General features: G+C 36.0%; 1 protein-coding gene across 4 annotated transcripts; it reads left to right on the top strand.

Annotated features, from left to right (window-relative positions):
• Positions 1 to 2,596: 2,596 nt before the first annotated feature.
• On the top strand, positions 2,597 to 11,154 carry LOC137733586 (UDP-glucose:glycoprotein glucosyltransferase-like). Of its 4 annotated transcripts, none has more exons than XM_088697620.1 (13): positions 2,597 to 2,709; positions 3,813 to 4,263; positions 4,354 to 4,507; positions 5,642 to 5,813; positions 6,820 to 6,893; positions 8,363 to 8,494; positions 8,626 to 8,714; positions 8,844 to 9,193; positions 9,341 to 9,430; positions 9,551 to 9,615; positions 10,284 to 10,386; positions 10,491 to 10,716; positions 10,876 to 11,154. In XM_088697620.1, exons 6-12 carry the CDS (start codon positions 8,394 to 8,396, stop codon positions 10,644 to 10,646), a joined length of 954 nt encoding a protein of 317 aa, XP_088553746.1. In that variant the 5' UTR covers positions 2,597 to 2,709; positions 3,813 to 4,263; positions 4,354 to 4,507; positions 5,642 to 5,813; positions 6,820 to 6,893; positions 8,363 to 8,393; the 3' UTR covers positions 10,647 to 10,716; positions 10,876 to 11,154. The 4 variants fall into 4 exon arrangements, with proteins under 4 accessions (XP_088553746.1, XP_088553744.1, XP_088553747.1 ...); XM_088697618.1 differs by having other exon boundaries at positions 10,281 to 10,386; XM_088697621.1 differs by lacking the exons at positions 10,284 to 10,386; positions 10,876 to 11,154 and having other exon boundaries at positions 10,491 to 10,734.
• Positions 11,155 to 12,606: the final 1,452 nt, after the last annotated feature.

Below are 12,606 nucleotides of genomic sequence, written 5' to 3'. Positions count from 1 at the left end.
TCGACGAATACCTCATCATATAGCAACCCCAAAAATAGAAGGCAAGTTCAGAAAAACCAAACCCTAGCTACATCTTTAAGAGCAGTTCACTCTTTTTAGGAGGGCCACTGTAAGGCAAGGGTAAGACATGTAAATTGCCTTTGTGCAACTCCATCCGTTGGGCAAGGGTAAAGGCAAGAGTGGTTCCTATTTACATATATATATATATATATTTTTTTTTTTTTTTTTTTTTTAATTTCTATGCCTTGTAAGTGTGTTTAAGTGTGAACTTTGTAAGTTTGTTTATTGAAATAAAACTCCCAAAAATGTAACTCTTACCATATTTTCTATATCATGTTTGTATCATCTCTCCAAATAAGGTGAGACTCACATGTGTTGGTGGGCTCTACCTTTATTAGAGAGATGATACAAATATAGTATGAACAATATGGTAAGTGTATCATTACTCCGAAACTTCATGTTTAACTCCAATAATTTAATTGGGGTGTGATATTCACACACCCCTTTTTACTTCTCCCACACCTTTTTTGTTTTTGGCCGTCAGATCGAATGAATTAAAGAAGATCAACATACATAAATTAACAAGGGGTGTGTGAGAAGTAAAAAAGGGGTGTGTGGATAGCACACCCCATTTAATTTCTCATACAAAGCAAAGCATAGCATAGCATTACAACTAGTACAATATTAAAACAATATTATTCTCAGTAGCTTACAACCTAGGACATACAATGCGTGGTGCTAGGGCATCCAACGTATGGCATAATTTTGTATTTAAAGTATGCTTCACAATGTTCCAACATTTGTGTTTTTGTGAATGATGTATTGTTGTTATGAAAAATCACATTTGTGCTTTCTATTACCTCATTGGCTAGATTATCACCGCTTTGATAAATTGCTTCCGCTTTTGTGAGGACTTCTTGCCAATGCATCAACTATTTATGTAGATGTTTGTACCTACTCGACAAAGATTCCTTTGTTCGGGATGTGCCTTGAATCTGCTCGACAAATTGTGCATGAATCTTCTTTCACATTTGTTCCACCCTCATCTCATTTTTCATGATTAGTTCATGAATAACCCGTGCCTAACTTTCAAGCAAAGCAACGTCCCGATCGACCAAATTGCCTTATCACTCATTTTTTTTGGTAAAAAAATGATTTGGAAAGTGGAAAAAAATCGAAATTTGTAGTAAAAATAAATGTTGAGTTTGTGATGTGCGGAATAAAGAAGATGGTTGGGTATTCATAGTATTTTCACTCCCCGATCCCAACATACGTCCAAGATCAACACGTGACGCCACCACATCTCTGTTTATCCATCATGTCTTGCCTCCAATACAACCAAAACACAATCAATGATTCAACCACGTAGTCATTTTCTTTTATTCATGGTTGCATCTAACCTTAGCGTTAGATTGCCTACATACCCTATGTCACATCCCGACCCGGACGGGACCACTTCCTGGGCCCGACTCCACTGTAGCACGATATTGTCCGCTTTGGGTCCCCAGTATACCCTCACGGTTTTATTTCTGGGAACTCACACTAGAACTTCCCAGTGGGTCACCCATCATGGGAGTGCTTTCGCGCGCTACTCGCTTAACTTCGGAGTTCCCATGGAACTTGAAGCCAATGAGCTCCCAAAAGGCCTCGTGCTAGGTAGGGATGAGAATATACATATCACTCCCCTGGCGGTGTGGGATGTCACAATCCACCCCCCTTAGGGGCTCGACGTCCTCGTCGGCACACCACGGCCAGGTTAGGCTCTGATACCAAATTGTCACATCCCGGCCCAGACATGATCACTTCCCCAGCCCGACTCCACCATAGCACGATATTGTCCGCTTTGGGCCCCCAGCACACCCTCACGGTTTTGTTTCTAGGAACTCACACGAGAACTTCCCAGTGGGTCACCCATCATGGGAATGCTCTCACCCGAACTCGCCCTCACGGTTTTGTTTCTAGGAACTCACACGAGAACTTCCCAGTGGGTCACCCATCATGGGAGTGCTCTCACCCGAACTCGCTTAACTTCGGAGTTCCAATAGAACTCGAAGTCAGTGATCTCCCAAAAGGCCTCGTGCTAGGTAGGGATGAGAATATACATATAAGGATCATTCTCCTAGGCGATGTGTGATGTCACACCCTAAGAAGGGATCAAGCCTTTCGTAGTTCACCCTTCACTACACTTCGACGTTTATCCCAGTACATTCTAACAGAAAGACATAGCATTTCAATCAATTATTGGGACTTGACAAGCATGAATTATTTGATTCAGGCTACATAACGAACCCACATGACATTCAAGATTTCCATTTCATCAATCATATAAATCACTATGTTTTCAGCATAATACCGCAATCCATAACATGTAACATATCAAAGAATCAATAAAGCACATTATTATTCTCTAGTCACATTGATCAACTAATCTAATTATATTAATAACAATCATATCCTACATCATTCCACAATCACTTCAATTAACCAATTCCATAAATAAAAGATACACGATATTAACATTTAACCATGTTAAGCAATCAACAAGAGCACATATCATTTCACAAAATATAATAAAAGAACTCTACACAATTCCCTTGGATTATAAATAAAAACATGATAAATCTAATTTATACTCACAAGGTCTACTGTGGGGTAATTCCCATTTATCCGAATCTAGTGGTCGGGTACTCCATTGCTCCTGGAAGCCGGGTACGCTGCTTTCTTTCGAAATTTTATGTTTTGATACTTCTGGAATTGATTGTGTCGGTAAAGTTTGAGTTATTAAGTTGTTGGTAATGTCGAAATCGTTATTGTTTTACGCTACTGCGAAGCGGATGCTTTTACAAATTAGGAAGATGATGATTGAGTAGGCGTGCGTTTTGGAAACCATGGAAGGGGCAACGACATGAGGGATGTAATCCCAAAATTGTAAAAGTTTTGTAGGAAGTGAAAAAGACGGAGCGGGTTTCTTTCGGAAGAGAAATGTGAAAGCAGAATTCAATTTTTTTTAGTTGGAGATAGTCAATTTTAAACTAATTTGAACACTTGATTCTAATATAAGTAGAAATGAAATAGAATTTTAATTTGATGTAGTTTAGATGACCGAAAAATGATTCCTTTCATTGATAAACTAGCATTGGGGCTGTGCTATTTGTCACACGAGTAAACAGAATGAGCTACTGTATCTTGAAGGGGATGACCGTCTTGAATGTACTTTTATGCACCATAATAACTTAAAATAAGCAGATGAAAGTGCTTCCTCTGAAAGTCTTAAATAAGGAGAAATTTGAGGTGGTTTTTGAGTTAGAGAAATAATTGTGTTGGAAATTGGATGCACATGGGATTTTCTCCGTTTGGAAGTTCTGAAGTTTTTCGGTGTTAGGAGATGTGCTATGATGGTAATTTTCTTGGTGGTTTGGGAAGAAGGGAATATGAGGAATTTTGAGAATGTTATCGCTGATGAGATGGAGTACTTTTTTGTGGTTTTTGTGGGCATCTGTAGCTTTGGAGTCCAGAGAGCTCTTTTTCTGTCATTTGATCAAATTTGAAGGCCTCTATATTGTAATTCTGTGTTTTGTCTTTTGTTTCTTTGTTAAAGAAAGAAGTAGCATATGTTATGAGTATTGTGATTATATGGTGGTTAGAGCAGAATCGTGTCTATGAGATGATTATTCTTTAGATAAGTTAAATTTTGGAGTTCGAATTCTTGATTGGAATCAGCAAATTATTTTCATCTGCTTTTTGTAAATATAGTTTATTTCATATATGGTGCCTTTCCTAAGCTATTATTGGCTTCCTGTTTTTTAATGCAGTGAATTACTATCTAAAGAACAAAAAGACCATTTTTGGGACATCATTGGTGCCTGGCATCATAGTGAGAAGGATGATGCTGAATCTTATACTGCTAAGGGCTTCCTAAAAAAAATTGTAAAGCACGGACTCTCTATTTTAAACGAACCATTGGCATCTTTGTTTGAATTCTCCCTCATGCTGAGATCTACATCTCCAAGATTGGTTCTTTATCGGCAATTAGCTGAGGAGTCTCTGTCTTCTTTTCCTCTGGTTGATGAAACTAATTCAAGCAATGACAGTGGAATTTCTGAAACAAATGAGCTTATGGAAGGTAAAAGGTCAGATCTTTTGAACATTGGTCGAAACCTGAAGAGCCGTAATGGGAAATGTTGTTGGGTGGATACTGGAGGTGCACTGTTCCTTGATCCAGCAGACTTGAAAATTTGGCTTCAAAGGCCAAGAGATTCATGAGTACTCTCTTGAATTTTGCCTTGTTCTCTATCTCTAGAAAGAGTATCCATATTGGGAACACTTCCTTACTTTATTTTTCTTGTTTCTCAGTTCTGGAGATTCATTTCAGCAGCCTGAACTTTTTGAATTTGATCACATCCATTTTGATTCAAGTGTTGGAAGTCCTGTTGCTGTTCTTTATGGAGCTCTTGGAACTGATTGCTTTAGGGAGTTTCATCTCACCCTAGTTGAAGCTGCAGAAGAGGTTCACATCATGTTATATACTTTATATCCTCTTGGACATTAGATTGATTAATCACACTACAGTAAAGTTTGATTGCTCTTATTTGTTTGAGAAGTCTAAAAATTGGGTATAAATCATATTATAATCGAGGAATACATGAGGGGAGGTGAGTGGGTGAACCATAATAATAGGTGCAGCGAAGTACTGTTAATTCTAGATTGTTAGAAGTTTTTCTGGAAGACATCCCCAATGGCTACACCTGTTGTTGAGTTGCTTCCGGGTCGTTTTGGGTGGATGCTATTAAGTTCTGGGAGGATGTTTGGGTGAGCTAAAATATTTGGATACGGTTCAAAGAAGACGGCCTTCTGTCTTTATTTCTGTCCCCTGGTGTTGTGTGTAGGAAGGATTCTGATTATAGATCACTTATTGCTTCATTGAGCTTTGATGTATTCTTTACGGTCACAACTACTCATGGAGACAGGCTTATAGTCTCCTCTAATATCATGCAGTGCTTTGTTGTGCGAGGAATTTAATTTTTTTGGGATAATATGGAGTTGGCTCGTTTATGGGGATAGGGTCCCTTTTTGGTCTTCTCTGTGGGCATCACTTTAGAAAGTTGTCAATTTTCTGTTATTTTATTCGATTGGGTGGCAGCTGTTACGTAATTTTTATGATGTATATTGCATCTCGGTTGCTTAAGATTGGTAGTTCTAGTTCATCGTTTCAGTCGTGGATTTCTTGTTCACATTTCCTGTACTCTGCGACTGTTAATAAAAACACTGTTTCTTATATAAAAAAAAAGTAACTATGCCCAGATTTGGGGTAGTAAACACAAGGGAGAGAATTTACTTAATTTTTCAGCTTTTGTTCTTTTTGTTCATTTTCTACTTTTTCCTTTTTAAGAGGATAGGTACTAACTTTTTGTCGTATGATCTCATGATGCTGCTTTATGTTTAGAGTCTTTGTACTGGTTATCTCTTTTATGTTCTGTTATACATGTATTTTTATATGTATTGCACATATGTAAGAAAGGTGAGTGTTGCATGCATAATTTTTTGCACATATTACAAATCTTTGTTTGCTTGATAATTCTTAGTGTGTGCTTGTATGTAATATATGAAAAATCTTTCTAAAAGATTGGTCCGAAACTTCCAGGGAAAAGCTAAGTATGTTGTTAGACAAGTATTACCTTCTGGCAGTGATGCCAAGATTGACTGTTGTGGTGCTGTTGGTACAAGAGATTCATTAAACTTGGGAGGCTATGGAGTAGAACTTGCTTTGAAAAATATGGAATATAAGGCTATGGATGATAGCGCTATAAAGAAAGGTTAGAATAATTGATTCTAGCTGTTGCTTTTGATTCTTCTGTTGGTTTGTCTTCTCAAGCTTTTTAGGCATGTCCCAGTATCTTAAGGATGTTTGAATGCAAAAAACGAAATAGGTATTGAACTGTTTCTTGATTAATAATAGTATATATGAAAGAAGTGTGATGACAGTTAAATTGAAAACTTTATAAATCCCAAAATGTGTGAGGCATACACTATCCTTAGTCTTGAAAATCTTATATATGTTCAGTTTCTAATAACTAAGTAAACCTGATAAACTCAGACCTGTAGTCTTAACAAAAAACAAGATTACGATGGAATGAGTGAATAAAAATGTCTATGAATCAAGCTTTTGAGATAGAATCATGTTTTCCGCTCAGTTTCGAAACCAGTGATACGTTTGCACTTTAAGGCATCGCTACTTTTCCATAAACTATGAGAGCGCAATTGGATTCCACTTGAGCAAGTTACATATAACCATTTTCTTATTTTGTTTCAAGATGGTCAACACTTACTCAGAAAAAATATAAAAACTTCCAACTACTTTAAACAAGTAATACCAATAATTACCAGAGATATAGAAAGTTTGTAAAGCTGCTTAGCCTCCTAAACATGCATGAATGGGTACCTAACTCATACTGCTGACCAACTTAACTGAGATTCAGAATTAGTTGCTTACACATGCACACAATATCTTGAGTAGCTCAAGCCTCAACACAACTTTAATATACTCTACTCTCTTTACTCTTCTTCCAAAAATAGGCTTGACTCTCTTTACAAAGAGTCGGTTAAGCTTGAAAATTGCAAATTTCCTGAAATATGAATTGGACACTTTTGAATATTTTATTTTTCTTCTTTTCCTCACATTTTCATGTTTTTTGTTATTTTTTTAATTGCAGGAAACAAAAATATGTTTAGTGCGTGTACTCATGTTTAATTGTTCGTAGATTTTTTTTTTTTTTTTTTTGGGTCAAAATATTCCTCAAAAGTTCCGGGTTTATGTTGCAGGTGACACATTAGAAGATCCCAGGATTGAAGATCGCAGCCAAGAAGTCAGAGGGCTTATATTCTCCAAAATTCTGGTTTGTTTTCCTTGATATAATATAATAGCACAAGTTACAATAAATTTTATTATTAAAAAGATTCTGAGTTTTAAGCATGGACACTCTTACTCCCTTTGGTTTTTGCTGGAAAGCTTAATTTTTTTTTACATGATGCCATTGTATTTTCCCTTTCACTAATGACACAAATTGAGTCCAAGAATTTTCATAAGTCTTAGACTGGGAAAATATCAAAACAAATCCGGAAGAAGAATTTGAAACAGCTTTTGTTTCAATTTCTTTTGTCCTTTGATTATTGGAAACAGAAAGAGGAAATAAATAGAAAAGGGAACAAGAAATTCTTAGGTTTATGTGATTATCACCTCTAGGTTTTGTTTATCTGTTCATGATTTTGTTCATATTAGAGATAATACGAACTTGATCAGGAATAGATGAGTTTCCAAACTGAGTATGAAATTAAGTTGCAGCTCACATTAGATTTTTTTTGTTTGTTTTTGTTTTTTTTTTTTTAAATTATTTTGAAAACTGGTTTTTCTTCTACTTTGTTTTTTCTATTTTAAAATACATAAATAAACAAAAAAAGAAATCTGACATAACTAACTACCCATGTTTGAATGTTTTGAATTTAAAGTTTTCTTGGCATTTACCATTTTATCCCTGTTAATTAAATTGTCTATCATTTGGATTCCAAGTTAGGGAAGGGCAATTTTAGGCATTATGAATGTTTCACCCGTTTTGCCTTCTAACTTTATATATACCATATAGAGATTAAAGGGGAATGCTTGTATATGAATTGGTATGCATCTATATTTTCTGGATGGTATTCTTTACATTTTATTTGAGATACCAATTTATACCATGTTTAACACTCAAATTGTGAATATAATGTCTGGATTTTCATAATCCACAGATACACCATACGCAGTTTAATTTAGTTACAGGAAATTATAGGGAAGATGGGTTGGAAGGGTTACTGGACCCAACTAATATTAAACAAAAGAAAATAGTGGACACATTAAAGCTTGTAGTCTTATGATAATATCATTGCTGAAATAACAGGAATCCAGTTTTGTATTTTTTCATGTGGGGGTTATTTTCAGGGTATGACTAACAAATCACTCAAATATGTGGAAAGAATTTGAACTAAACTTATTCCATGAATTTGAAGCCCTCTTCAAAAAGTTTGATTAATAATTCATGTGGTTGGCAGAATTAAGGAAATATGATTAGTTTTGTGATTAAAGCTAGAGCAATGATTGGAATGAAACATTATAAGTCAGATATTTGATTGGAATGAAACATTATGAGTCAGATATTAGAAGGTAGGCATCGTTAAAATGACCAATTGCCATCTGTTTTCGCATTAAAGTTTTGTGGAGTTGTTTTGATGCTTCTCTGTGAGTGTGTGCTCACTTGCCATGATCTGATGGTATTATTAACAATGTCAGTTGTGATAAGAATGGAGTTATGTAGTTGTGTCATATTTGCAGGATGACTTCAGCAGCACTGACTACACAATAAATGGGCCAAAAGCCTTTTTTTACAAACATGCCACTGTCCAAAACACTCGCAATGAATCTTGATGTTCCTGATCCATGGCTAGTTGAGCCTGTTATTGCAGTGTGAGTTTCATCATTAACAAAGTTTGTAGTTGTCATACTTTCTTTCATTAGCTCTGCTTCGAACAATTTTACGTTATGAGTCACACTTTTTGTGCTTTGCCTTTGCTAAATTTGTTTTTAATTATACACAGCCATGACTTGGATAATATTTTGCTTGAGAATCTTGGTGAGACACGAACATTACAAGCTGTGTTTGAACTTGAAGCTCTTGTTCTTACGGGTATGATTTATTTGTTTTTTGTTTTTTAGATAAATTGCAACTTTGAACTACCTTGCAATTTTACTCCAAGTTAATGGTGAAGTGAGGGTTACCAACTATGTTGTGTATGCACTGACAAGCCATCTACAGGTCATTGTTCTGAGAAAGGTCATGATCCCCCCAGAGGCCTTCAGTTGATTATTGGTACTAAGAGTACTCCTCACTTGGTTGATACTCTTGTGATGGCCAATCTGGGTTATTGGCAAATGAAATTGTCTCCTGGCGTTTGGTACTTGCAACTTGCTCCAGATAGAAGTTCTGAACTTTATTTTCTGAAAGAGGACGGCAACGAAAGTGGGAGCAAAACATTATCCAAACGTATCACCATAGACGATTTACGGGGTAAAGTAGTTCACATGGAAGTAGCAAAAAAAAAGGGAAAGGAGCATGAGAAATTGTTGGTTCCTGATGGCGAAGACAACTTACACGATAATAAGGAGGTGAATTTTTGCTGTTATTTTGAAATATTGTTCTAATGCTTACTAATGTAGTAAGTTAATAACCTAACAAAAATACTGTGTTTGTGTGCGTGACTGCAGTTACACGCCCTTTCTTTTTGTATTTTTATTTCCTTTCTGTTGTTGTAGGGAAGTAGCTGGAACTCCAACTTCTTGAAATGGGCTTCTGGTTTTATTGGTGGTGGTGAGCAATCTAAAAAGAGTGAAAGTACTTCAGCGGTGAGGAATTTGAGCTCTTCCTTTCTTTACTTGAATTTAACTATAACATGATATCAGTTCCATTTTTTCTCTGATTGTGATTGAAAAATACTCTCTTATCTGGTTTTGGATAATTATTAGGAGCAAGGAAAGGGTGGACGACATGGAAAAACGATTAATATTTTTTCTATTGCTTCTGGACACCTGTAAGTGCTTTTTCTTTCTAGATTTTATCTGCTTATTTACTTTATGCTTCCTCTAACAGTGTTTTTTGGGGGTTGAAATATGATGGCTTCTGCATCATTGTTTTGTTTATCTAGGGTTTTTTCATGTTTCTGCCTTGTATTATAAGCGGACAGTAAAATTTCACCTATTGATAATCAATTGCCATAGAGTCATGATGTCGTTGCATATTACTGGAATAATCAAGTACTTGATTCATGTACTAAACTTCATTCTTGTTTGTGTGAACTTTCAGACATTAATGATCAACATGGTGAACTTTTATAAGCCCTACACTCAGGAATTAAGTGTCTGAAAGTTTCTAGATTTTTGATAGAGGGTGTGCCATACGCTATAGTTGAACTTTTAATGTATTGAAATGAATTCTTTATAAAAAGATTTTAGTCCATGCCTTTACATGTTGGATTCAAAATTGTTTTGCACGGATCTCTGAAAAACGTTATGTTTTTTGGCGTCTTAGTTCCATACTGAAATAATTTTTCACTTTGAAAACTATAGTAATAATAATATGATAAAAATAATAATGATAATGAATAATAACAATCATCATCATGGTAAGACTTTGCCTTCTTTTGATTTATTTGTTAAGCATGCGATCCTTTAATGACTTCCTTGTGGTATGTTTTAGCAGATATGAACGTTTTCTGAAAATCATGATTTTAAGTGTCTTGAAGAATACCCGTGTTCTGGTCAAATTCTGGTTCATAAAGAACTATCTTTCTCCTCAGTTCAAGGTTATAAAATGTTTAAGTTGTAAACTTTTCAAGGTTTTCGTTTACTTGCTGAGAACATATGAGAGTGCTTAACATGGATGCTCGGTCGTTATTGTTATATGCAGGATGTCATTCCACCTATGGCTCAAGAATATGGTATTGAGTATGAACTGATCACCTACAAGTGGCCTACATGGTTGCACAAGCAAAAAGAAAAGCAACGGATTATTTGGGCCTACAAGTGGCCATTATTAGATGGTTTGAGAAATATCCTTCACTAGCGGACTTCTCCCTACCCTTGGAAGGATCAATGTGGTGAATTCAACTTATATTGAAAATTCGCTAGTATAGGTAATCGAACCGACAATATATTCTTCTAAATCAGATACCATGATAAACTTATATTAGTTAACCGTGGTTTCTAAAAGCTTAAAACCATCATGAAATAATTTACATTGAAACAAAACAATAAAGAAAAACCGCAGGAGTTGACATGTTGATTTTGTGCAGTGCTTTATATGTTGTCGATTTGAAGAAATTTCGAGAGACTGCAGCAGGAGATAATCTGAGAGTTTTCTATGAGACTCTTAGCAAGGACCCAAACAGTCTTATCTAATTTAGACCAGGCAAGTGGTTACGTTTCATGATTCGCAGTTTTGATTGCACTATCTCATATTACTCTTCCAGTTTTGATGCAAGTGAAGCCAGAATTAGTGTTGCGATGCCTGTCTGAATGATATTCTGATTTTCTTTGCAATTTAAGGCACTATAAATTGATATTTGAGGACACGTTTCTAATAGTACCTTAACAACTGGGACCCAACATGTGAAACGTTCGATTAATTAGGAGGGAAATTTGATTGATTTATCATTATTTCCTAAGGCTTTACTATCATAAGGATATAGGCAAACAATTGCTTTAATCTTAAGTATTTCACTGGAGCATACAACAACAATAACAAAGTCTTTTCCCACTAAGTGGGGTCGGCTATATGAATCTTAGAACGCCATTGCGTTCGGTTCTGTGTCATGTCTTCCGTTAGATCTAAGTACTCTTAAGTCTTTTTTTAGAGTCTTCCAAAGTTCATTTCACTGGGGCATAAACTAAAAGAAATTACAACTGAAATTCTTCTTATGAATTTGTATTAATCTTATCTTTACATGCGAACAACGAAAATGGATCCATGCTTGCTGCCATCATTGAGTGAAAATAACCAAATGCATTTACAAACACAACCCCGATCATTGTGTAAAGACACCGATGAAATATTTTTATTTCAGTCGTTCCCTTTTGCACTATCAACGAGATCTCCTCTCTCTGGAAGAGATAAAAATGAAAAATCAACAAACTGACATAGGGAACACATCATTTGGAGGCTTGTTGTAGATTCATATTTCCGTTTTGTTTTCATTCATTATGCTTGTTTGTATCATACTTGACTAATCTCGAAATTACTGAGCACCGGTCAACAGTATACCATCAAAAACCCACAAGACTTTCCCTCCAACCAGGAGGCCAATCACAATGCGACACGTGTCGATATCAGAGGTCAATCACAATGCAACATGTGTTGATATCAGAGGCCAATCACAGTACGACACGTGTCAAGGTCAGAAAAAAGCTAGAAATTCTCTTCTATAAAAGGGGGTCATGCTCCTACAATAATGCCTAATGTTGTTTGTACTAAACTATTCACTACAACTCACTAAATGAGAGCTTGAACCTATGTATTTATGTAAACCCTTCACAACTAATGAGAACTCCTATACACCGTGGACGTAGCCATTCTGGGTAAACCACGTACATCTTGTGTTTGCTTCCTTGTCTCTATATCTTTGCATACTTATCCACACTAGTGACCGGAGCAATCTAGTGAAGGTCAGCAAATGTCACAAACTTGACACTTTCTGTTGTACCAAAGTCCTCGTCGATTTTTTGCATTAACATTTGGCGTCGTCTATAGGAATTGCACTTATTCCTACTCTCTCCAGCTTTGTCAAGCTGGTTTCCACCATTCGTACACTTTCTTTCGACCAAGCATCCCTCTCCAACATGGGGAATAAAAGGAGCCACAACACACAGAACGACACCCATTCACACTTAGTGCGAAGCAACGAAAGAAGGAACGAAATAAGCATGCTCTTCAGGCTAAAGTCGATGAGCTAGAAACTCAGAACAACAAGATAGCGATAAAGAATGAGATCCTTTAGGAGCAGTATGAGAAGCTTTTCGGGATGTTC

The sequence above is a fragment of the Pyrus communis genome, chromosome 7 (assembly GCF_041283825.1).
Source record: "Pyrus communis isolate YQ-2024b chromosome 7, ASM4128382v1, whole genome shotgun sequence".
NCBI classification, from domain to species: Eukaryota; Viridiplantae; Streptophyta; class Magnoliopsida; order Rosales; family Rosaceae; genus Pyrus; species Pyrus communis.
The sequence above is the reverse complement of the archived record's forward strand: the minus strand, read 5'-3'. Positions and strand labels throughout refer to the sequence as shown.

Coding starts and splice junctions, on each gene's coding strand:
- LOC137733586 (XM_088697618.1), top strand. CDS start 8,394: ATGGGCCAAAAGCCTTTTTTTACAAACATGCCACTGTCCAAAACACTC. Junction 8,495..8,625: donor GTTGAGCCTGTTATTGCAGT/GTGAGTTTCATC, acceptor AATTATACACAG/CCATGACTTGGATAATATTT. Junction 9,616..10,280: donor TCTATTGCTTCTGGACACCT/GTAAGTGCTTTT, acceptor GGTATGTTTTAG/CAGATATGAACGTTTTCTGA.